The sequence below is a fragment of the Uranotaenia lowii genome, chromosome 3, assembly GCF_029784155.1.
Source record: "Uranotaenia lowii strain MFRU-FL chromosome 3, ASM2978415v1, whole genome shotgun sequence".
NCBI classification, from domain to species: Eukaryota; Metazoa; Arthropoda; class Insecta; order Diptera; family Culicidae; genus Uranotaenia; species Uranotaenia lowii.
In genome coordinates this window covers 326,063,190-326,088,797 of record NC_073693.1, presented here as the reverse complement: position 1 = coordinate 326,088,797, position 25,608 = coordinate 326,063,190, and the positions used below count along the sequence as shown (strand labels likewise).

The window sequence follows — 25,608 nt, the reverse complement described above, 5'->3', positions numbered from 1 at the left end:
TAATTTCTTTTACATCGACGCAATATACTACAGGTGCTTCTTTGACGTTTCCTCCCATATCACCCAACTTCTTGATTTCGAAGAAATCCTTTAATTGCCGGTTATATGAGCCCAACTTTTCTTTAAAATTAGGCTCAAAATTTATACCCATTATACGGAAATTTCGTGTAAAAGTAAGGGTTTTCACGCTTAAGTTGTTGTCAACTTTCATTTCGAACGCATTTTGGGCAGATACAGGAGCAGTTGGTTTCAAAGAGCTGTGAGCTCGAATGATGACTATTACCCATAGATTTACTATAACATATACATTTGTGCTGAAAATTCTATCTCAAACAACTTTATCGAAGACCTAAAAACGATTCAAACTACGCCTGGAAAAATATTCGCTTTTTAGTGAAGCGGAATTAAAAAAAAACTTAAGAAACATGGAAATATTTCAATCAGACTAATAAAGTTTTAGAAAATTGCCAATAACTTTTCAGGATCAACTCAAATCTTTTTTCAGTCTTCCACAAAGTTGTCGGGCATGAAATTTTCTATAAAGTCATTGAACTGGGTGATTGTCATAAAATATGAGTAGTCAGAAAAATCCATGGTCATAGAACATAAGGTCGAAAAACCCCATTGGAAATCTAATGCAAATTGACTTAAAATTTAAAATCGCTCTAATTTCAAAAAAGCCCGATGAAACATTTCCAAATTTTCAGGATAGATGCCTGAATACTATATCTTTCGAATGTCGAGTGCCGTTTTGGTGGTCATTATTTATTTTTAATAAGGTATTTTGGCACACCGTGCAACATTTAAACGAAGAGCAGCAGATTCCTCTATCCATTTGGGGCAAGTTCTTTCGTAAGGCGAGTGATCGGAGGCTTTGCAAGTCTGGCAGAATTTAGATTCGGTGCATTCACTACTGTCATGCTGGGGGCTGCAGCAAATACTACATCTCTTCTCATTGGGGCAACGTTTTTTTGTATGTCCGTAGGTAAAGCAAAGGCGGCATAGTAAGGGCTGCGGGATGTATACACGCGTACGTACTCGTAAAAGTCCAAAGTTTACGTACTCTGGGATAACAGTACTATTTATTGTTAACACCAACGTTGGTGTACCGCTGATGCCTGCGGATGTTTTTTTCGTTATTCGTCGTACCTCGATTATTTTCTGGGATGATAGCTCAGCAAGCAATTCTTCGTCAGTCATCTCATTTGCTTCATCACATCTTACAACAAACTTTCGCTGGTTGAGAGTTGGGTGTCTTCCAAATTCAATCGGGGTTCCGTCCAGAAGCTGCTTGAGCAATGCTAAATGTCTTGCTTGGTCCTTATTCCGAATTTTTATTACGTACCATTTACGTACACGATCGAAAAACGCGCCTTCAACCTTCCCTGCGTGCTTTTCTATCGATTTGCCAACAATAAAAGGGTTTGGAAGTTTATGTCCTTGCTTCGCTGATAAGAAAACATAGTAAAGGCGAAAACATAGTGTAGGTTCTGTGGGTCGAGCCATTCCGGTATTGTCCGTTCCGGATGGTCTCCGGGAGACGGACTCATAATTAAATTCACACTATACTTCAGCACACATCCGAAGGGGGTCGTTAGCCTTTAAGGAAGGATCGAGAGCAAAAAAAAACGCGACCGATCTCACCAAAGGCTGAGAAAGAACTCAGATATAGTCTTTCTCCCCTATAATTTGTTAACAATCCAGAAAAACGCTTATTGGGACTAAAAATTTTTGTGTGATTTTTTTTCGAAAAATTGAATGAAGACTGTTTGAGCTCCCGCACGTTTCGGAAAATGGAGTTTTGGGTGATTTTACCCTCGATTTACCTATATTTTTCAACTTATTCAGAAAAAGTAAGTTCGGACTTCAAAAGTTTTGAGCCAATTGAGACCAATCTTGTGTGACTATTTTCGTTTTACCCTCAATTTCCCAACATTTTTAATATAGTTCAGAAAAAGCTTGTTCGGACTGGAAGATTTTGGAGCAAATGAGACCTATAAAGTGTGTTTTTTTTATCGAGGAATCGAATGAAGGCTATTTGAGCCATCGCACGCATCGTAGCTTGGAGTTATGGCTGTTTTTACCCTCAATTCTCTACATTTTTTAATATAGTCAGAAAAAGCATGTTCAGAATTTAAAAATTTTGAACCAAATGGAGAATTATCTTGGGTTATTTTTAAGGCTGTTAAGGCTGTTTTTACCCTCAATTCCCCTATGATTTTTCAAATATTTCAGCCATAACTCCATTCTACAAAACGTACGTGACTCAAACAGCTTTTATTCGATTCCTCGGAAAAAACACACAAGATAAGTCTTATTTGGTTTGATATTTTCAGGTCCGAACATTCATTTTTCTGAAATATTTGAAAGCTGTAAGGAATTGAGGGTAAAATAGCCATAATTCCATCATCTGATGCCTACGATGGCTCAAAAAGCCTTCATTCGATTTTTGGAACAAATTAAACTAGATACATAATACTCGTTTGTTCCAAAATTTTCCTGTGCGAACAAGCTTTTTCCATAATTAATTGAAAAAATTTGGGAAATTGAGGTTTAAGCAGACATAACACTAATTAACGATGTGTCCGGTTGCTCAAATAGCCTTCATTCGATTCCTCGAAAAAAAAAAAAAACTACACAAGATACGTCTCATTTGGTACAAAATTTCCAAGTCCGGTCTTGTTTTTTTTGTCTAAATATTGTTGTAAAATGTAGGGAAATATTGGGTAAAACAGCCATAGCTTCATTTTCCAAAGGGTGCGGTGGCTCAAACAGCCTTCATTCGATTCCTCGAAAAAAACACACTAGATAGGTCCCATTTGCTCCAAAATCATCCAGTATGAACATGCTTTTTCTGAACTAAATTAGAAATGTTGGGAAATCGAGGGTAAAAACAACTATAACTCCATTTTCCGATGCGTGCGGTGGCTCAAACAGCCTTCCTTTCGATTCCTCGAAAAAAATCATACAAGATGGGTTCCATTTGGTTCAAAATTTTCAAATCCAAATTTACTGTTTTTATAATTATGTAGTTCAAAAAATTTATATTGTTTATTTATATCGGATTTTAGGGTAAATTCTGCCATAATTTCATTTTCGGTAGCGTGTGGTAGCTCAAATATCAATTCTATTTCTCGAAAAAAATCACCCAAGATAGTTTTTTTTTATTCAATATTTCCTAGTAAAAATCAGTGTTTTCTTGTTTGTTCACATAATATATGGGAATCAGGGGTTAAAAAGGCACTATATCTTCGTATGTTAGCTCGTGCGACGTCTGAAACTATGTTCAATCGATTCTCCGGACATTTTTAATAAAGGATAGAATATTTTTATAGTACTGGTTCATATAGGAGGGACGATATTGAATTTTTTCGCAACTCATATATACACTTTTTCCCATTGTGCAGCTTTTGAATGAGATTTATCAAAGGTTTTATGGAATGAAAAAGCTGGTCGAAACTAAACTGTGGGAAAAACACTTTTTTGTACAAAAATGAGTCCATTAATTTTTGTAATATAAGGCCAGAACAAATTTCAAATCTTTCTTTTGTCACTAGGAGTGTAGGAGTGGAACATCGCGAGGGGGGGGGGGGGGGGGTCAACAAATAATGCGAAAAACAAATAAATTGGAATAAATTGCACGGAAGCTTATGTATATACAAAAAAAATTGCATACTATATCGTTTCACACAACCTATTAATCAAGTAATTTTTTATCGAATAATTCAATCAAATCAAGAAAACAAAAAGGAGAATTAACTTCCATCTTCTTAAATTTGTTTTTTGGTCTTATTATCTTTCAGATTTTGGAATTTTTACGACATTTACGACTCGAATTTATTAAGCATTTTCAGAGGCAATTATTTCTTGCTGTATAGACATCTAGCGGAAAACAAGGTAGGTAATCTACCTATACGAGGTCCTTGGAGCCAAAGCAGTATAAGTGCATACACTCTCCTTTTTTGATACTCAAAATTAAGTTTGACCGAAATTCAAAACATAGTTCGAATATGTGAAATCAAGGTTATTTTTTTCTTCTTCGGATGGTTCAGAACGGAGTTCAAACTGCAAACTCAAAGTGAAGTGCTGTTTAGAACCAAAAGAACTTAATTTTGAGTTTGGCAAAAGGAGCGTGTAAAAGTCAATTTAAAATAAAACACGCTTCTAAGATTTTGGGTTTGGTAATTCTCCATATTTTTTCTTAAAATTTGCATTTTACTTTTAAACGAAAAGTTTAAAAAAAAATTCTAAAAATCTTAAATAAAATCATCAAATACAGTTTGAAATATGAAAAATAGTTTGGCATTGTTAATTCAAAATCCATCATTCTTGCACTTATACCCCTTTGGTTCTGAGGGCCTAATATATTTTTTAGCTTTACTTTGTAAAATTTTCAAGTGTTGCAAGTGCATTTTTGGTACATAGCCCTAAATAGAGTTCATATATGTCAAGAAGTATTGAACATAGGCGTAATATATTTTCCGTGCTGATGATTCATTTACATATTGGGGAACCATTCGCAAAGCAAATACGTAAGTGTTTTGAATTTGCATCCATTTAGAGATCAAGATTTTTCATTGGAGACACTTGTTCAATCTGAGTGTCACTTATTGATAACATCAGTATTTGAAGATGATAATGAAAAGATAATGAATTTTGATTTCTGTAGATTCATAGAAAGGATTCATGGAAAAGAATTCGGTAAAAACTGCGATACTGTTTTTTGCGTCGTCTGCATACATTTAACGTTTTCCTTTTGGAGGTAATTGAAAAATTTCGTTCATACGAATATTGAACCAAAGTGGCCCCCGAGAACGGAACCCTAAGGAACACCGTACTTGATTATTCACGAGGCTTGCGAGATACGATTTCATTCACACTAATGAGATCGCTCGAAACCAATTTTGTTGATTTTTTCAATAAAATTTTATGTTGTACACAGTCAAATTACTTACATGCTCAAACAAGGTATATTTTTCTTATCATCAAGATTCGTTGTTATTTCATTCATGATGTTAGGACCTACAGATAAGGTATTAAATTTAGTAACAAAGCCAAATTGGTTTTTGTTAATCATTTGGTTATTTTCGCAAAATTCTTGAATTTGCTCAAAAAGTATTTTTTTTTTTCGATTGGTTTTGATAGCAAATTTGATAACAAAGTTGTTCACGATGCTTTTTGAACACGATTTGTAGACAGGTTTAACCTTTGCAACCTTGAGTAAATCAGGAAATTTTCCAGGTATTTGCCTTAATAAAATCATATTTCTGCAAGAATCCAGGTGGAATTTCATCCACTCCTGAGGCGAAACTACCTATTTTTTTAATTGATATGATTGAGATGCTCGTCCCCAGACTGTTATAAGATAGTGAAATAGAGAGTGGATGAATGCATAATCGAATTTTAACAGAACATGTTGCGGTACAAAGTTCTGCAATCTCCAGAGTACACCACAGAGGGGAGAAACTCTTTTATCTAAATGTTGTATAAGACAACTTAAAAAAAGGGTACTTTCTAAATGAATACCTAAGTATTTGAATGCTTTCACTTCTTCTATAGCAAACTGATTCATATATGGATCCCTGTGTTGAGAATTTTTTTTCCTGGACGAGTGAAATAACATAGGGGAGAGTGGGGTATCGTGGGCCATGGGGAAACGTGGGCCACTTTTAATATCTCAGATGTGTGTTGAGATAAAAATCTCAAACCAACTGCAATCGTCGTCGCTTTGCGTGAGCATATATTTCTATATGTTGTTAACTGAAATACACATCATATGCTTCTTTTATTTAACAAGCTAAAAAAAGTTTGAAAAATTTACTTACAAAATTAAAAAAACACCCGCTAATTTCATCGATGGAGAACCTAAAGTGCATAACAAAAATATGCTCATACGCTTATGATCTTAGTTTTGTCATGATCTTTCACGTGAAAAAGGAATTTTTGATGAAACATCAATAAGTCACTCAAACGCAACCAATTTGCAAATCATAGCTTGTGGGGAATCGTGGGCCACACATCTTGAACCACCTATATTTTTATGTTTTTATTCACATTCAGAACTTAAAATACGTTTTTCCTATCAGTAAAGTTTTCTTATGCCAAATGAAGAGTTATGAAAAATATTTTGTCCATCCTATATAAGAAATTTGCCAAAACGTTCGCGAGCCAGGTTTTCGAATCTATGCGATCATACACAGCTCTCTTTTTTATTTCATCATCTGAAATTGCTTTAAAATAACGAAATGAATTAGGAAATCACAGTTTTGGGTCAACTAATAGACTTTGCATGTTATTTGGTCAATTTGGATTTGGTGGCCCACGATTCCCCACCATTTTTCAAAATCCAAAAAATATTGCTTTTTTTGAAACAGTCAGAATTTGGGGAAAAAACTTATTAAAAATTATAAAAAAATACCTTATAAAACCTTGAAAATGTAGAAAACCATACCATTTTTTATTTTCATTTTATCTTTTATAACAAAGAAGTTATGGAACAACGAAAAAAAGTGGCCCATGATTCCCCACTCTCCCATATATTTAGTTTTTCCGTAGTTTAAAGAGAGTAAATTGCTATTTAAAAATTTAGATAGCGATTTCGAATCATGGTCCAGGTTTTCGATTATAACATTTGGGGATTTTCTTGTGTAAAATAAAGCAGTATCATCTGCGAAAATCCGTGCTGTACCAAGAAGGGAAAGATTACAAATATCGTTAATGTACACAAGAAAGAGTAAAGGACCAATGTTACTGCCCTGTAAAAACCCCTATACTAATATTTCTCAATCCGCTGGCTATTCCTTCAACCACAACAAATTGTTTTCTGTTGTTCAAGTAACTTCGAATTATGTCATTTGCTTTGCCCCTTATTCCGTATTTGTTCAATTTGTCTAGTAAAATTTCATGATTCAATGTATCGAAAGCTTTTTTCAGGTCAAGAAATAAGGCTCCGACAATATTTTTAAAATCAATTTCTGTTATTATTGAGTCAACTAGTTCAGAAATAGCTATAAGAGTGCTTGATAATTCTCTAAACCCGTATTGCATTTTGTGTAAAATATTATTACTACTGAGGAAACTCATGATTCTGTTTACTAGTAATTTCTCGAACACTTTGCTGAAGACGCTCAGCGAAGAAATTGGACGATAATTGTTGACATCTCCTGGATCCCCTGGATTCAAAAATTGGAGTTACTTTTGCCACTTTGAGGCAATCTGGAAAACATCCTGTTTCAATTATTGAGTTGGAAAACTTTGCAAGAATATGAGAAAATATGAGGTTGTTCTTTTTTATAACACTTGTTGGGAAGCAATCCGGTCCACAACTTTTTTCTTGTTTTTGAGGTTCAGTATAATCAGATTAACTTCATTTTCATCTGTTGGTTGGAGAAAGATTGAATTCCCTATCTCGTTTATATTGGACAAAACGTCAAACTTAGGTTTTGTTGTCTTTATTAGAGAGACTTTCAGCCTTTGGCTGGTTCGTCTCTCAGGTTCATTAGGTATTTCCTTGGCAAGGTCGGATCCAGTTGAAGAGAAAAAACTGTTGAACTTATCGCCAAGACTCTTTTTGTCAGTTATAAGGTTTGAACCTTCGGTTAGTATAATTGTAAGCGATTTGTTGGATCTATCCAATAGTTGATTTATATTTTTCTAAAGTTTCGAGTGCGTTGTATTATTGAGTAATTTTTCATAGTACAGTCTTTTACATGTTCTCTTTTTAAGATAAAGTTTTTTGTTGATATGTTGAAGCATTTTTTTGAGGTGAGCATCATTGGGATGTTTTTTTACACGTTTCAAATAGAATAGATATAGGTGTAGAATAAGTTTTTTAAGACAGCTTTCAATTGTTTTTTGTTATCTTATTCTATGTTTAAATCAAATTAAACAAACCTACTAAACTCTTGAGCAAATGTTATGGTTTTTACCATCGATGAAAATAAATAAATTTTCAAAAGATATTCAAATAATACATGGGCCACGGAGAGGCGCAAGATGTGGGTTCAAGTCTCACCGGGAGACAAGGCGAATTTTTTTCGCATGTTTTTCAACATCAATTTTCTCTTATCTAGTCCCTGAAATTTCATCTAAGTTGGATTCATTTCTCTACAAAAAAAAAAAAAGTTTCGCTGACTGAATGTTTGAGTCAAGACCCATCTTTGGGTCACAGTTTAAAAAAGATATTCAATTTTCACGGTTCAAATCTGATACTTGCAAACTCGATCCAAATTTAAGATTTTAGTTTGAAATTTCGCTCTTGATAAAAAAAAAAACTGCAATGCTAACAATTTTACTCAATACACCATAAAAATATTCCTTGAATATTATAACTTTATCAGCGAAACTTTTAATTAAAAATCAACTCCTTAGTAAAATTGTTTGAGTTTACTATAAAATAATTAAATTCATGTATTTTTTCATTAAACAAAACTTACAAATAAGCTCAACTAAATATGTGATTTCCAGCTGAATTGTGTCAACACATTGAGGACAGCTAAGAAATCCTAGTCGGGAAACACCTAAATTTGGCTCTCTATGGCTCAGAAACAATTAGACCAAAAGCATCAAATTTATTATCTTTGAATAACTGGAACTGTTGTGTTTAAATTTGTTCAATGATGTTTAATTATTAAATTCATAGTATTTGAGTTATGCTTCTCAAAGATTAGCTTTAACAGCCAGCGAAAAAACGCGATATCTTTTATTTAGTCCGCAAGCTGACTGTGATTCAATATTTTAAATCTTGGAATTGAAGTAACAATAAAAATTATAAGTCTACGATCTCCTGCTTTTTGCATTCCTCAGCGAAATAACCATCTTAAAACTTAAACTCATTTCCGAGATGAATAAAATTCAGAATTTCGAATAATATCTCTTAATCTGAATTTTAAACCTAAACTCGAAATTCGGATTTTTAATCTGTTTTTCAATTACAATACAATTGAAATGTACAAAAAAAAACGATTTTTGTATCAAAATTCCAGGTCAGCATTAAAAATATTAGCTAAGGAGTAAAATTTGTTTCAGAGGCTTTAATGATGAATATAAATTTCGAATGGTCAATTTTAAAAACGAACACACACATATAGGATCTCAGTGAAACTTCACGTTTCTTTGAAGAGATCTAAATTCTACTTAAGACTAAGCGTACATCTTTCAAGGATATAATGGCTAGCATTTGACGAATGCTAAACACCACCAACCCACAGAAAGAGTACTATGTATGCCGTGACCAAGACTTGATCTCATGACCTCTGGCTTAGAAGACTTGAACGCTATCCTCTAGGCCACGGTCGGCGGCTGATTCTGAGTTTTCAATTCTAGATCACCATTTAGAAGCTTCATTATGTTTGAATTCTGCATAAGAATTCAATTTAAGAGCTTCGAATCTGAATGTGAATCAAAAACTCGGGATGGTTTCTTATCCTCTTTTTTTTAATTGGGAAAACTGTTTTCAAAATATCGAAAATGCTATTGATTTCATACTTCTAGTGATGATGCGATTAAAAATTCACTGGATACAGAATCCGAAAAATGAAAACAAAAATACAATCATGAATATGAAAATATGGAACAAAGATCATAGAAATAAGTAAAAATATCTCATTTGAAATTTAATCTTCGGAACAGAATTTCAACCTACAAGAGAATGTTTTGTTTTGGAAAACTGTATCAGAGTTCAAATCGTTGAAATCATTCTTGTGATTTTGGCATCAGTTCTGAGTAAAGATTATTAAGTACTATTGAAAAACCTCTCAATTATTAAAATTTCTTTAGGAATCTGAAATATAGAGTGTAGATTAGAATATCTCACTAGCTTTTTTTAAGACCCTAATAAGGGTTCATGCAAAAGTATTTTCACAATCAAGTAATCAGGATCGTCTGAGTAATCACAATGAACATCTTGCGAGTATATATCTTCATTTATGAGAGTAGAAACACCACTTAGCTGGTGATTCTCTCCAGTGTAATGGAACGAAAGCTATACAAACTTGATTCTTTCCGCTTCTGACAACTTTTAGACTGTGAATGACTCATGTTTTGAAAATAAGGTACAAAAATATTAGGCAAATCGCATACACAAACTTTCATGTTGATTTCGAGAGTAACTTCAAAAGAAATTTTAGTAACAGTAACTTTTTTCAGAAGTATTAATCCACCAAATTTTAAGAAATAAATTAGGTCAATGCCAGTTCATGCAAAATATACTCTGAAAGATGAGTGTACACTAGGGAGGCCATACACATTTTGTAGATTGACTCAAAAAACTGGTCTGTGCTAAATATCAGCTCAATCCTACTTGATTTAGGGGTCCCTCAAAGTGCTCAAAGTGTCGTTTTTTACCCTTATAATCACCAAAGGAGGGAATCAAAAACAAAAAATGGGAAAAAATAGAAACTTTAATTTTTATGACAAATGACTTAAAAATGCATAATCTCTCAGAATCTGGTGTTATCCCAATTTTTTTTTTTCAAAAATCGACTTAAATATTTAAAAACCACCGAAGGGAGGGCCAAAGGAAACTCGGGAAATCGAAATTTTAATGTCGATGGAATGCATGAAATGTTATCTCTAAAAATTTTTTTTTGGACAAAAATCGACTTAAAAATTAAAGTTTCGACTTTTCCGATTTCCTTTGGTGATTTTTGAGGGTTAAAAACCCGTAACTTTGAGCGCTTTGAAGCACACCTAAATTTAAAAGGTCGGTTTTTGAAATTCGACATTATCCATTTGGCTGCCACCATAGTGTACACAATTCATTAATTAACATAAATTCTGCATCAACATTCTAGCGCTCAAGGAAGCCGTTTACGAAACTATGTTGTACCAGCCAATAAAACAGTGTTGTATGCGAACTCTTTTTTCGTCCGAGGTGTTGTGAACTATAATTCCTTACCACCTGAACTGAAGCGTTTACAATCAGAGCCAATGGTTTTTGTGCCAATTTATAAATTTTTTACAGGAAATTTTACGCTGAACAACTTTGTAGAATATCACAGCTTCGTATCTTTTTAGACAAAAAAGTTATTAACTCTTTAACAGGTGTATGTTTTTTTTTGATTGATAAACCATGAATTCAATTGACACCACTGCTGGGTGCCTAGCGAAGAATTGCAAGACCACTTTTCATGCCATACTTCTTGGGGCACAAGCAGTGGTGTCAATTGAATTCATGGTTTATCAATCAAAAAAAAACATACACCTGTTAAAGAGTTAATAACTTTTTTTTCTAAAAAGATACGAAGTTATGATATTCGACAAAGTTGTTCAGCGGAAAATTTACTTGAAGGAATTTATAAATTGGCACTAAAACCATTAGCAGGCTCGGTTTTACAGAAGAAACAAAAATTATGTTGATTTTTCAGTACAAAATATTCAATTTTCCCATACAAACCAAAAAGTTCAAATTTACTCATGTAAACGTTACTTAAAAATTCTGCAAAAAATCATGAATGAGTTTTGGACCAAAACGAAGCTTTTAAGACCCCAGGGTTTGAGAAATTCAAAAATTACCCCAAATCGACTCAGTCTAATGCTACATCTCTTTTACCCTCCAAAACAAAATTGAGCCAGTTCTTGTTATTTTAAACTAGTGTACAATGGTGCTCTACTTAAAAATATTTCCTATTTTTTGGAATTAACTCTGGCTTTCCATTGGTTCAGATATTCTTTGACATATTTACGAAATCCGTTTATTATTTTTTGATACTTTGAATACATTTTGAACCCGAGCTGAATTAAAAAAAACCAATCGTGGTCAGAAACAAAGCTAAGAAAAATTGAAACCTTCAAAATTCTTAAATCCATTAGCTGGAAAGGGTTTTTTGATTCAAAATTTACCTTCTCGATGCAATGGTTGAAACTCAATAAGTTCATAAAATTGTCAGAATTTTTCTAAAATGTCAATTTGTATAGTTCTCCTGTTTCAAAATTATATTTGGTGAATTTTTCAGATTTTTATAATTTTATTTTCATCCTTTTACCACTGATAAACATATACGTTCGACCAAAAACTTCAAAACTAAAATACAGGAAAAATTAAAAATTAAAAAAATTTTTCTCGAAAGTAGCTATCATGCACCTCAATATGCCCCTCTGACTGGGATAATTCATTTCGAATCCTGTACGATGACACAGTCGGTAAAAAAGCCACGAATCGATTCCAGCAGGTTTAATTGCTGCGGATTTATGTTTCAATAATTTTCTACAAAAATAGAAACAAAAAAAAAACGATACCAACACGGTATCGGTATCGGTTTCGGCCGAACAGAGCAGATGGAAATTAATTTTTCGAATACGCCAAAAAAAACAAAGGAAATGCACCACAGAAAAAAGAGAGCAGATGAGGGAAAAAGCATTTTACGGAAAGCATAGCATAGCAAAAACGCTTGATCTATCGTAACACAAAAAAATCCATCGATTGGAAAAAAGTTGGGGGGCAGGTACGGCAAAAAAAGTATGCAAATTACACATCATCACAAACAGGTTGAGCGATGTTTGATGAGTTTTTGCTGACTGAAATCTATTTTTTATCACTTTTGTTCCTCAATGTTTATTTTACTTTGAGCTGTTTCTTTTCGGAAGAACATAGGTAAAAGTCATTTACTGAGAAGATTATTTTTTTGAATTAATTGCTTTTCATTTTACGACGGAATCTTCCAAATTTCAAATTTCACTCGAATTTTTGGTAAAATTATCAATTTGTTTGTAAGTTTTTAATTTGTCAGTTTCCTTGAAAAAGATTTTTGTTAAAATCGAAACGAAGTTGATGCGTGCATCTCAATTTAAATTTTTAAGTGGTTTTCGATAAAAAAAGAAATGATAAGGGTTCCCTTACGTAATTGTGTTCCAAATCGGGGTGGTCCGACTCCAGGCCGTCGTCCAGAATGGTGACGACGACGCCCTTTCCGGTGACGCCTTCCCGCCACGCCGGTATCACATTCATGTCCAGCCCGTTACCTCGGTTCTGAAATGGGGGTAAAATATCCAATTTAGAAAATGACCAATTTTGCGCAGGCTGCCAACAACTAGAATCCTATTTGCTTACCAGGTACCACATTTCGGGCCATTTTGGATCGTTAAGCTGTATCAGAAAGGGTGCTTTCAGGGGCCGAAAGTCCCGCTTGGTTCTCCGTTTGGCCCGCTGTTGTTGAGCCCACCGAACCCGGTCATCTAACTCCAGGCGTTTCTGGTGGTGTGCCGAGGGGTTCACCGATCGTTTGTGCACATGCTGATGCTCGAAGTGGAAGTACTCGTCCAGGATCTGAAATGAAAGTGGGAAGCAAACGGAATATGTAGTTCGCATTGGCAGGGACCAAGTAAATTACTTTGGATAGACTAGGACGGAATTGTGTTTAAATTTAGAACAGAAGCAAGTGTCGCGAGGCTCAATATTGTCGCAATTGTCAGCGGTTCACACTAATAGCTATTTCCGTTTCCCCTTCCCTGGAAGCTATCCGTGGGAGTAAGTGTATGATTTTAGAATTACGAGGACCTTCTGCAGGTTCCGAAACAAGAACCGATAGTTTGAACTGGGAGGGCGAAATTTCGATTAGCGCAAAATGGTACCGTGTCAAATTGCAAATATTTGCACTCCAAGCCAGCCGGGCAAGTGGTTTTGAACTTGACAGCGGAAATCCAATCGAGTCAGGTCATCCTGCCCCACCGTTCGATCAACCAGCTTGTGGCAAGATTCGAATATTTGTGCAACTATTTCTAGCCGGTGCGTGTGGTCTTCTGGTTTGAACGTTGCGGTTTTCGGGGCCAAATGTTTGGCCCCAGTCTCAGGAATGTGTTGATAGAAATTACATTTTCAATCGCTCTTTCACTGGGTTTCGTGGTTTGTTCGAATTAACTGACCTGTGGCTTAATTTAATCATAATTTTGAAAAAAATAATTCCTAATTAAATTTTGAAAATGTTGGGAGTGTGAAAAAGGATAAAATTCTTGCAATTTTTTTTGATTATCTAAGAATTTGATGATAACGAGAGACTTCAACCACCGGATGTCAAGGCCGTGCAAACCGGGGAGGGGAGGGGGTTTAGGGGTTTAACCCCTCTCCCGCCATAGAATTTTTTCCAAGTAAAATTTTCAACATAGTATCGGGAAATTGCATGATCTTAAAAGATATTTAAAAATAAGTGTTAACAAGCAAGTCAGAAATTTGGCTCGCTTCCGGCGGAATTTAAACTCAAATTAGCCTAGGCTAGAGACATTTCATTTTACGACACCATATGACGTTCACTACTTGAAACTAATCTCTAATTGTAAATTTCGATTTGAAATTCCTTAACCTTTTATACTAAAACTCTAAACTTGACATACAAAAACCCTCGTCTTCAGAATGGGTTTTTTTTGAGAAGCGTTACTAAACAAGAACAAAGTTTGAAACGTACCATTTAAATTTCAAAACCCCATGTAAATTACATCAGATGTAACAGGTGTTTACATCTCACGATGGTCAACAGAATTAGCAAAACAAATCTAAAATTTGATATCCTCTACCTTTTAACTAAAAAATTGACAAAAAATCGTTTATGTCATTACAAATGTTATGCTGATATGAAATATTCTTCAAGAAACCAAGATTAGCCTCGATTATTTTTTTTTTCCTTGTTTGAAAAAGTTGTGATAAATTACCCAAGACACCCAATTTTGATTTTCTCGAGGTTCAATGAATTTGGAACGTAATTTTGACTTATTTGGGTGCCCTGAATCTAAATATGCAATTTTTCTATCAGTTATTGCAATAAGTTTTGAAAATAAGTTAAAATTATTTAAGAAAGTCAGCACTTTTTTGACAAAACTTTAAAACAAAAACATAACATTTTAAAATAAATCAATTATAAACATCAATTTTGAGTTCTGCGAAAAAAGTTATAGAAGTTTTCAATTTGTTTACTTTTCCTCATTTAACGAATTTTTAAAGAAGTTTTAAACCAAATTTAATTTTAGTTATTTTTTTTAAGCATAAATCTAATCGTTTTGCAGGTTTCAACAAATTTGTTAAATAACATCATGTTTTTTTTAACTTTCTGCAGTAATGTCAGAAATGCTTATACTTAATCATATTTTTCTATTTTTATTTTAACTGTTGAATTTTTTTTTTTTAGATCATGCATCATCAACATCAAAAACATTCAAAATATGATTTCTTAATTTAATGAAGTATAATAAACAAAATCATAATCAGGTTTTTTCTTAAATGTAGGTTTGATCGTTAATCAGTTATCAATAATTGATTTAACTTAAAACTGACACATTTTTAAACTCCATATCACCTAAACTAAACGTGATAGTCCAAATTTGACTTAAAATTCAAGTTTAGAACGCTGAAATCTACCAAATCAATCAATAAAACATAAGCACCAAAATCCTTCTCCTCTCCTCAACTAAAATCTAAAAATCTCGCGTGAGTTTTCATTAAGGCGTATGAAACAAAATGTAAACAAACAGTTTTAACATACAAAAAAATACAAAAACTGACATAAACATGTTCCAACTTTTTTCCATTTAGAATATTTGCAGTCTGGACAGCACACCCTATACGTGCGATACAAATTTTAATGTTGTTTTGATAACTTTTGCAGCAGTTTGGTGTTAATTCTGTTTCATACGACGTAATGAAAGCTCACGCGAGAAATAAGTTTTGATAATGATAAATCGTGTTTATTGAAAAAAAACCTTCTGAAATGGGAAAAAACATGTCTTTTAATCTTCATATTTTATTTCAGTATTCAAATAAATTTAACGAAATTAAAAGTACAGTTTTTTTTTCTAATTTTTAAATAAATTTACCGATTATTAGTGTCAAACTATTCCAATTTTAAGGGATATTTATGATAAGTTTATCTATGTTTTTTTTTAATTTTGAATTTTTAGAGTTCTAAAAACATAAACCTTTTATTTATTTTTCTTTTAAAAAATTAACATTTAAAACCGCGAGTAATTTTTTTTAAACTAAAACATTACAGTGGAATTTTTCAAACAACCCTTCAGTTGAAAATGTAGAAAAAAATTGTTAATTGAACTGAATAATAAAAAACAATTATTTTTATTTTACTAACAATGAATCATGTTTATTTTTTTGCCTGATCTAACGTTTATTTAAGAATTCATTTTTTTACTCTAAATCTGTATTTTGGGAATATTAATTTCAAATTTGAAAACAAGACTGCTTAGAAATTATTTTGAAGTATATTTCTAGTTCAGAATATGAAACACCATTTTGAAAAATTTATCAATGACTTACCGAAAATATCAGTGATTTGAAACTTTCGTTGTGATTTGTTTTGGAAGTTTAGATTAATTTTATCAGTAAGATTTATTATTTTTTGAGTATGTGTGATAATTATAAGTAAGAAAATGATATTTCTAGCCACTGGGTGTTTTTGGTATTATTATTATTTTTAGCTTAATTTCAATTTAAGTTGTCGCCATATTTCTCGGTTTTTTCGTCAAATTTGAACTCAAATTAGTCTTATTTTGTTTCAATAGTGTGTCATTTATTAGCTTCAAATATTTTGAAATATTTCCTAATTATGACTTAATTTACACGCTATTTTGACCAACATAATATTCATGTAAAATAACTGTTGGTTAAACTTTTCTAAAGCTTGTCTCATTTTTGGTTTATTTCATTATAATTTGGTCGTAAATATTTTTCATTTTTCTCAGCATATGTCTCAATGTTGATTCAATTTGGATACGATTTGATGTTATTTTCGGCAATTTAGTTTTTTTTTTGAAATTGTCTCTATTTTCACTTTTTTTCTCACAAACTTTTTTACAAACCCATGGTTAGTAATTTCCTCAAAAAAAAGTTTATGTAATTTTTTATATTTTTGTGAAAATTGTTTTTTTTTTGCCAAAAAAGAAATTTGTCCTTTTTCTATCAATACCTTTTTTTGGCTCTATTTCGGTCAGTTTTATGGAAATTTCGTTTTGAATATGCCTTAATGTGACACAAATCATTATCTGTTTATCAGAATTTCGGCTCAGATGAGGGAAGTTTGTTTTATTTCTGCTTTAATTTTATTTCCACTTTGCCTATTTTTTCCATTTTTTTTTTTCAAATAGGTTGATTTTGCCTCAATTGGTTTCAAGTAAGTTATATTTTCGACTCATTTTTATTTAAATTAAGTCTAATTTTTTCTCATTATTTTTTTTTCAGTAGGTATATGATTAAAATATGTCAAACATAAATTTTGTCGTTTTTTGTTTTTAAATTATGTCTCACTATAGTCTCATGTTTGTCGCATTTAGTTTAAATTTTGTCTTAATTTCGTCACAATTTGTCTCAATTTTGTTACCATTTTTTCTAAAATTTTGTCCCCATTGTGTTTTGATTTTATTTTCCATTTTTGCGTTTTTTTTCAATTTTGTCTTCAATTTATCTAAATTTTAGTCCAGTTTTTTCTCAATTTTATCTCAATGTTGTATAAATTTTGTCTGAGACATGTTGGAATATTTAAAATATCAAACACAATTTTAAATTCTTTAAAAATTTTGACATTTTTATACAAGTTTATATTAATTTTGTGTCATTTGGTAACAATTGTTCTGACTTTTATGAGTAATTTTTATTATTTGTGACTTTTGTTTTGTCAGGTTTGTCATTTTCTTATGTCAGAACAGACCAGCCAGAATGTCTAAATATTGACTAGAGATTGTTTGAATCATGTCTTATTATTGAAAGTTTTGTCTCAATTAAGTTATTATTTTTCTGGTATTTTCATCCTGAAATTTTCTTTCATTTTTTTACAATTTCGTCTCAATTTCATCGCAAATTTTTAAATTCATTTAATTATATTCTAATTTTGTCTCAGTTTTATCTCAATGCTGTATCAGTTTTATCTGAGATTTGTTGGATTTTTTTTAAATATCTAACTCATTTTTTATCCTTTGAACATTTTGAAATTGCCATAAACATTTTTTTTGAATTTTGTATCAATTTTCTAGCAATTGTGTTATTTTTTTTTGCGCCATTTTCTGACTTTCATGAGTAAATTTAATTATTCGTGAAAATTTTTTTGCCCTATTTACGTAATTTTTATCATAATTTCGGCTCAAATATGCCTTAATTTTGTCTCAATTTGAAAGTTTTTGTGACACAATTTATTATCTGTTTGACCGAATGATTCAAATGTGTCAAGTTTGTTTAATTTATGCATTTATTTTGTCTAATTATTTTTAATTTTTATCAAAAACGTTTCTTGATTTTGACTAGATTTAGTTTCAAGTTATAAAAATTTTTAGTCAATTTGGTCTAAGTTTCGCCTCTTTTTTTTCTCTAAATTGCGTTTTTTCCCTAAATGAAGACAGAAAAAAACAAATTTCAGACAAAACTAAGACATTAGAAATATAAAATTGAGATTGCATTCTGAAAAAAAAAGAAACTAACCATAAAATGTTCCGGTTGCCCGGATTTGGCCCGGATTTATTTATTTCGGCAAATTAAACAAAAGATAGTAAGTTTTATAAAAATAGTCATGAAAAGTTTTTTGGAAGTCGCAAATACGATTTAAAATTCTTCGATTAAGTTTGAGAAATTTTTTTTAACTTTTTTTTTTAATTTTGCTGAGTAGTTTCTAAGTTTTGACCAAATTTGAGCCCAGATTTTGCCAGCTTTTTATATAAAATTGTCCAGCCCGGAATTGTGTGGAATAATTCTGGCATCCTGGCATGGTTTCAATGTTTTCTCGATTTTGGTTTAGCTTTGTTTATATTTGTTAAATTAAGTCTAGCAGTTATTTTATAGTTGTCTCATAATTTTATCATTATTTTGGCTCAATTTTGTCTCAATTTTTTTCCATTTCCTGTCGGACTTTTGTCTCAAGTTTGTCGAAATTTAAAAAAATTCTAAATCGATTTCGTCCAAATTTGGTCTGAATTCTGTTACTTATTTTTCTCAGATTTGTTCCAATTACCTTTGAAATGTTATGTTCATTTTGTCATTTTTTTTTCCAATTTCGGTTATATTTCATCTAAATTATGTCTTAATTTCGTCTCAATTATGATTATAATTTTTTCAATTCAGCATAATCTCACAAAATTTCAAATATTAGAAAAATTGAAAAAAAAAAGAATTGGCTCAAATCCACCTAAATAAATTTTCCAATTTCTCAATTTTGTATTATGAAGGTTTTGCAGCAATTTTCTAGTTTTTGATATTTTTTACGTTATTTTCAAAAATTTTTTAGATATATTGAGTTTTTTTTCTCATTTTTATCAGACATTTGTGTCATTTTAGTCATTTTCTTCAACTTTCGTGGTTGCTTTTAATCTTTTTGTGATTCCTAATTTTGCATTATTCATCATAATTTTTCGTTTTTTTGTAATTTTTCGAAGTTTGAAATAATTTTTTTTTGGAAATAATTTGTGCCGATTTTTTTTAATTGATAAATAATTTACTTTGAATTCATTAATATTTGTAATTTACGATTTTTTTATTATTGTTGGCAATTATTGTAATTTTTGTAGGTTATGTAATTTTTGTTATTTTTGTAGTTATTGAAATTAATGTTTTTTTTTGTAATTTAACTCATTTTTGTCATTTGTATCATTTTGTTATTTTTGTGTCATTTTTTGTCAGTTTTGTGTCATTTTTGTGTGTAATTATTTTTTTCTTGTTGTTTGTAATTTTTCTTTCATTTTTGTCATTTTTGTGTCATTTTTGTGTCGTTTTGTGTAGTTTTGTGTCATTTTTGTGTCATTTTTGTGTCCTTTTGAGTCCTTCCGTGTAATTTTTGTGTCATTTTTGATCCATTTTTGTGTCGTTTTTGTATCACTTTTGTGTCATTTTTGTGTGTTATTTTTTTGATATTTTTGTGTTATTTTTCTTTCTTTTTTGTGTCATTTTTGTCATTTTTGCCATTTTTGTTTGTTTTTGTCATTTTTGCCATTTTTGTCATTTTTGTCATTTTTGTTATTTTTGTCATTTTTGTCATTTTTGTCATTTTTGTCATTTTTGTCATTTTTGATTACAGAAAATTCCTTTTTCGAATTGGGAAACCCCTTGGTGGTAGACTTTCCAATGCATATAAATTAAGACGTTCCAAACGCTGGTGTCTGGTTCTTGTTTCGAACAAAAAGTACTTAAATCATTTGCTTCCATTCCCGGAGCCCCGGCACTTATTTTCCTTTCCACTGGATCGAATAAAAAAAGACCAACCCAGAAGCTTTTATACTGCAGCAAACGAACTCGTTGCATCTCTCATACTGCGAACAGTGAAAAGCGGTAGTCTGGTAGTGATACTTATTTAATTTTTTTGTTAAGGAAGTGAAAACTTGCTGGGGAAAATCTCGGTTCGAGAGATAAACATCTTGCTGGCAATTGTGGAACCTAAATTTTTAAATTGCACCAAGAACCGAGGCTGGATTCCATAATGTTCTGGCAGCCGCAGGGAGAGGTTAGCGAACTCTGAATGGCTGGGTTTCCCTTTCCGTTTGTTCTGCAGAATGGTGTCATTTCTTTATCTCTTTTTTTAGAAAGGAATTTCAGCCAAGAAAATTCACAACAAGTTTGTTTCACTATTCGGTTTTTAACAGAGGGTATTTAAAAAAAGTTTCTCAAGAGCAATTTTGATCATTTTATTCCGTTGAAATTAATCAAAACGACTCTGAACTTATTGTCAAAAGATTATTTAAACGGTCTAGTGAATTGACTCGCAGCTTAATTCTGTACCGTGGGGAAAAAGTATCACCCTCGTTAAAAGCAAAACAAAACGAAACAGAAACGAAGAAAAAACAGGTGAAAATTTGCATTGCTCCGCACAATTCAAATTAGCTTAATTGGGGTTTAGCTGCTGCGAGAAAAATAACACAAACCCCTTTTTTTGGAACTGTTAGGAAAATTTCGACGAGGAAAATTGCAAAATGGGGGGCGGGATCATAACTTTTCAGCAACTGTATGGCTATCGCTTGAAGCTTTCGTTGATTCACAGACAGGAAGGTTCGTTGCAAATTTAATCAGTGTTATCGGTGCCAGTTTTACGGTGGTCATAAAATATGGTGAAAATTACGGGCGAGGATTTTTGGGCGGCAAAACAACGACGAATGGGTTAATGTTTTAGAAGAAGGGCGAGGAGGCCCCCAGGAGAAATGTGGTTCAATTTTGGAGCTTTGTTTGCAGCAATGTTTTTCGAGGGTGGTCAATTATCATATTCCGCAGTCGGGTTCGGTTAGAGAGAATCCGCTTCAGCCCTCATAATCCTGTTAGCACTCTTACTCCTTTTTCCCTTCCACCCTCACAATTGAGCAAACAGCTCTGGAAAGTTTTGATTACCGTCTCTTTCTAACTTTTGTTTGTCGTTCTGCTAATAATAATCGGATTGTTATTAAATTCTCGTTCAGAAATGTAAGCAAAACTTAGCTAGGTACATTTTTGGACTCGAAACTGATGAGGTCTGCAGCAAATGCTTCATGTGAATAATCACCCAAACTAGAATTAATATACTTTCACCAAATATTTTCACATAATCAAGCCGGAAAAAACTAGAAATCCCTCTTGGAATTTGAAACTTGGAGTGTAAACATCAAAAAGTGACAATGAAAAATTAATTAGTATCCTTGTAAATCGGAATAACTCAAAATTATCAAAACTGTCAAAATTGTCAAAAGTATCAAAATTGTCAAAATTGTCAAAATTGTCAAAATTGTCAAAATTGTCAAAATTGTCAAAATTGTCAAAATTGTCAAAATTGTCAAAATTGTCAAAATTGTCAAAATTGTCAAAATAGTCAAAATTGTCAAAATTGTAAAAACTGTAAAAATTGTCAGAATTGTCAAAATTGTCAGAATTGTCAAAATTGTCCAAATTGTCAAAATTGTCAAAATTGTCAAAATTGTCAAAATTGTCAAAATTGTCAAAATTGTCAAAATTGTCAAAATTGTCAAAATTGTCAAAATTGTCAAAATTGTCAAAATTGTCAAAATTGTCAAATTTGTCAAAATTGTCAAAATTGTCAAAATTGTCAAAATTGTCAAAATTGTCAAAATTGTCAAAATTGTCAAAATTGTCAAAATTGTCAAAATTGTCAAAATTGTCAAAATTGTCAAAATTGTCAAAATTGTCAAAATTGTCAAAATTGTCAAAATTGTCAAAATTGTCAAAATTGTCAAAATTGTCAAAATTGTCAAAATTGTCAAAATTGTCAAAATTGTCAAAATTGTCAAAATTGTCAAAATTGTCAAAATTGTCAAAATTGTTGAAATTGTCAAAATTGTCAAAATTGTCACAATTGTCAAAATTGTCAAAATTGTCAAAATTGTCAAAATTGTCAAAATTGTCAAAATTGTCAAAATTGTCAAAATTGTCAAAATTGTCAAAATTGTCGAAATTGTCAAAATTGTCAAAATTGTCAAAATTGTCAAAATTTTCAAAATTGTCAAAATTGTCGAATTTTTCAAAATTGTCAAAATTGTCAAATTTGTCAAAATTGTCAAAATTGTCAAAATGGTCAAAATTGTCAAAATTGTCATAATTGTCAAAATTGTCAAAATTGTCAAAATTGTCAAAATTGTCAAAATTGTCAAAATTGTCAAAATTGTCAAAATTGTCAAAATTGTCAAAATGGTCAAAATTGTCAAAATTGTCAAAATTGTCAAAATTGTCAAAATTGTCAAAATTGACAAAATGGCTAAAATGGACAGAAATAAAAATAAAATGTTAAAAACTGTCAAAATTGTTAAAAATTGTAAGAAATGTCGAACGCATAAAAAAATTTCGGAATGTCAAAAATTTCCAAAATGTCATGAACGTTGAAAACGCCTGAAGTCCACAAATTTTCAAAATGTCAAAAATGTCGGTGAGAATCAACTTTTTATGCAAAACTGATTTCTCTTTCGCGCTGGTAAAAAATGTTCAACTTTACCTACTATTCAAATAAACTCACATCCATCCAATTTAATCAACTTCATGAGGCGTTTCAAAGAACATCAACAGTTCACTGACACATCTCGAGACTTTGTTCTGAGAAGCAAGTTGGCGAAAATTGTTTCTCCTATTTTCACACCTCAAACTCGTAAAGATTGGAACAGCCATCCTTGCCCGTTACCAGCATTTCCATCTTTAATGGTTTATTGAAAAAGTTTTCCCATTATTTTGCACTTTTTTCCCGAACCGAGAAAGCAGAAGAAACATCTTCCAATCCCGCCCCGAAACATGTGTAAACTTCCCGGCGACGACGACGGCAGCAAACACATTGCGGGGGTGAAAAGCTTGTTTCCAAAGCTCTGTAAAGCGTAAAATCACTCTGAAGCTTTTCCATGTTGGCAAAATGAATTCTCGGCTCAGCAGCTGAAACGTTGAGGTGTCACCGATCCTACACCTCTCAGGTTTCAAATGGTCCCCGCCTCGCCATTTCTAGCTGTCGAAATTTCACCTGACTGTCAAAAAAGACGAAACCGGCCTTCGTTTGTGAATATTTTTGCAGGTTTTGCATTTTTTGGGAAACGTTTGTTTATTTGTTCGAGCCTTTCTAAGCAAGATGGTGGTAACTGATATGTTCTCATATTGAAGAGAAAATTTAGTCGAATATTTCATATCCAGAATGTTAACACCTCTTTGTGTGTTATTTTCAAACAACAAAGAAAATTTTCATACGAATTCTTTAAAAGCATCTTCCCAACTCTTTTAATTTGTTTTAATATTTTAGAATAAGTATTTAAGATGTATCCGGGCTTGACCGGTTTTTCTATGAAGCTTACGCAACAAGTCCGGTTCGGCCCGGATGCCTGAATTTTGTAGCAAACTACTTTGGTTTTGTCCGGTTTTATTCACATTATTTGAAAAATAAATAAATAAAAATCTGAAAAAAGGTTTTAAACTTTTCGTAGAAGAAACGGATTTTTAAAGATTATTTCAGGATGAGTTTTTTTTCGGATGCCTTAAACACAAATTGAACACTGCTGATGTGCTTCGACAGAAAAAATGAATTTCGAATCGTTTTTCTTCACTTTCCTTTTATTATTTTTACTATTGTTTGCAATCTTCTCAGAATAGCCGGATATTGTCCGATTTGAAATGGAAAATAAAATTCAGGATTTATAAAAAAAAACTGGCCCGTTCTTGGAGCTATCAGACTCATGAAGTGTAAAACCAAAGAAATTAATTTTTTTGCTTATTATTTTTTTCTTTTTTGTTTTCAAAGTGGAAGAAGGAACATGGTTTTTTATTCATATTACAGTTGGCATGACTCGAAAATTCATCAGACTTGACTTAGGTATAAGAAATGTATCTTAGTTAGTTAGTTAGTTTGTGAGCACTTCCTGCATTCGAAGGAAGCCCACGAAGCTTATCTCAAATGAAATTTATTTCTCGATTTTTTTCCACTATAGATTGTTAATTATCATTAAATAAATAACAGTCTCTACTAAACCAAAAAAAAAATTATATATCAATCATTTGATCATATACTTATGCACGTCAGTTGTTTGCAGTTGCATTTGTCTGGGTGGACGATTATAGATTTCAAATCGACATGACTCAGAAAAATTCTGATTTCTTGACTAAAACAGTATCGGTGTGGATTTTTTTTTAAATTAATCAGTTGTAGGTAGAAATCCATCTTTCATAACTGATCAACCAATATACTCACATAAAAACCAAATGTTGATTTTCAATAATTTACTACCCTGCATTCCATCAAGGACTGCCCAGATATTCTTGTTCCAGAGATACAACGCTTTCAAATAATTAAATTCTACCACGATTTATAGAAATTTCAACAAAAAATAAGATTACAACTTCTTCTGACATCATTAAAGAAAGTCATGGAATATTGGATATACAAAATTTTAAATCATTCAACAACTTTATTGAAGACTGCGAATGGATTTGACTTTCGGTTTGAAAAATATCAAAAATTCAGATAGTATAATTTTTCTTTTTAAATTTTGCCGAAATTCCCGTTTTTTGCAAGGTTGAAGAAAAAACAAAATGAAAACTTCCATTACTTGTTTCACCGAATTGAAAATAACTCGCGGTCTTTGGGAAAGTTGATCATTGAGTCAATAAATATTTGTATTTTGCAGTTTTGTCAAAAACAATTACACAAATTAAAGATTTATTTTTTTACCTATTTTTTAAGTTATCTCGAAAACAAGAGCTGACAAAAAAATATTGAATATTTGGACTCAGCGCCCCGAATAAGTCAAAATTAGTTCTGAGATTCCTTGCACCGCGGAAAAATGTGAATTTCGTTGAATTGTGTTATGCTATTTTAAGAAATTTCATCGGCGGATCATGCCAAACATTGATTAAATTGATTAAATTGAGTCTTTTTACTTCAAAATCTCATGATTCAGCCTTAGAAAGCATATCCCACAGGTATATAAATTGAATAAAGAAAATTTATGAAATCTGTAGAAAAAATTATAGAATCAAAAACGCAACTGTATCATTGACAAATTTGGTTGAAAATCTGTGAAATTAAAATTTTTCATGATTTTGAAACCACGCTCACCATATTAATTCAATGATTTTATAAGGAAGTTCAAATAAAAAAAAACACCGTTAATAGGAAAAAAAGAGGCATCACAACAAAATTTATTTAAATTGTGAAAAACTTGTCTTAAATGGGCACGTTATGGTTGAGTTCCATGAAA

The 25,608-nt window shown here is 31.7% G+C and overlaps 1 protein-coding gene across 1 annotated transcript in view; it reads right to left on the bottom strand.

Moving 5' to 3' along the window:
* LOC129753810 (furin-like protease 1, isoforms 1/1-X/2) overlaps positions 1 to 25,608 on the bottom strand; it is a 95,269-nt gene that overhangs the window by 42,457 nt on the left and 27,204 nt on the right. Inside the window, exons 2-3 of the mRNA XM_055749659.1 lie at positions 13,049 to 13,264; positions 12,839 to 12,967 (exon numbers count right to left, since the gene is read on the bottom strand). Coding sequence (XP_055605634.1) covers positions 12,839 to 12,967; positions 13,049 to 13,264 — 345 coding nt within the window. The remainder of the gene's footprint in view (positions 1 to 12,838; positions 12,968 to 13,048; positions 13,265 to 25,608) is intronic.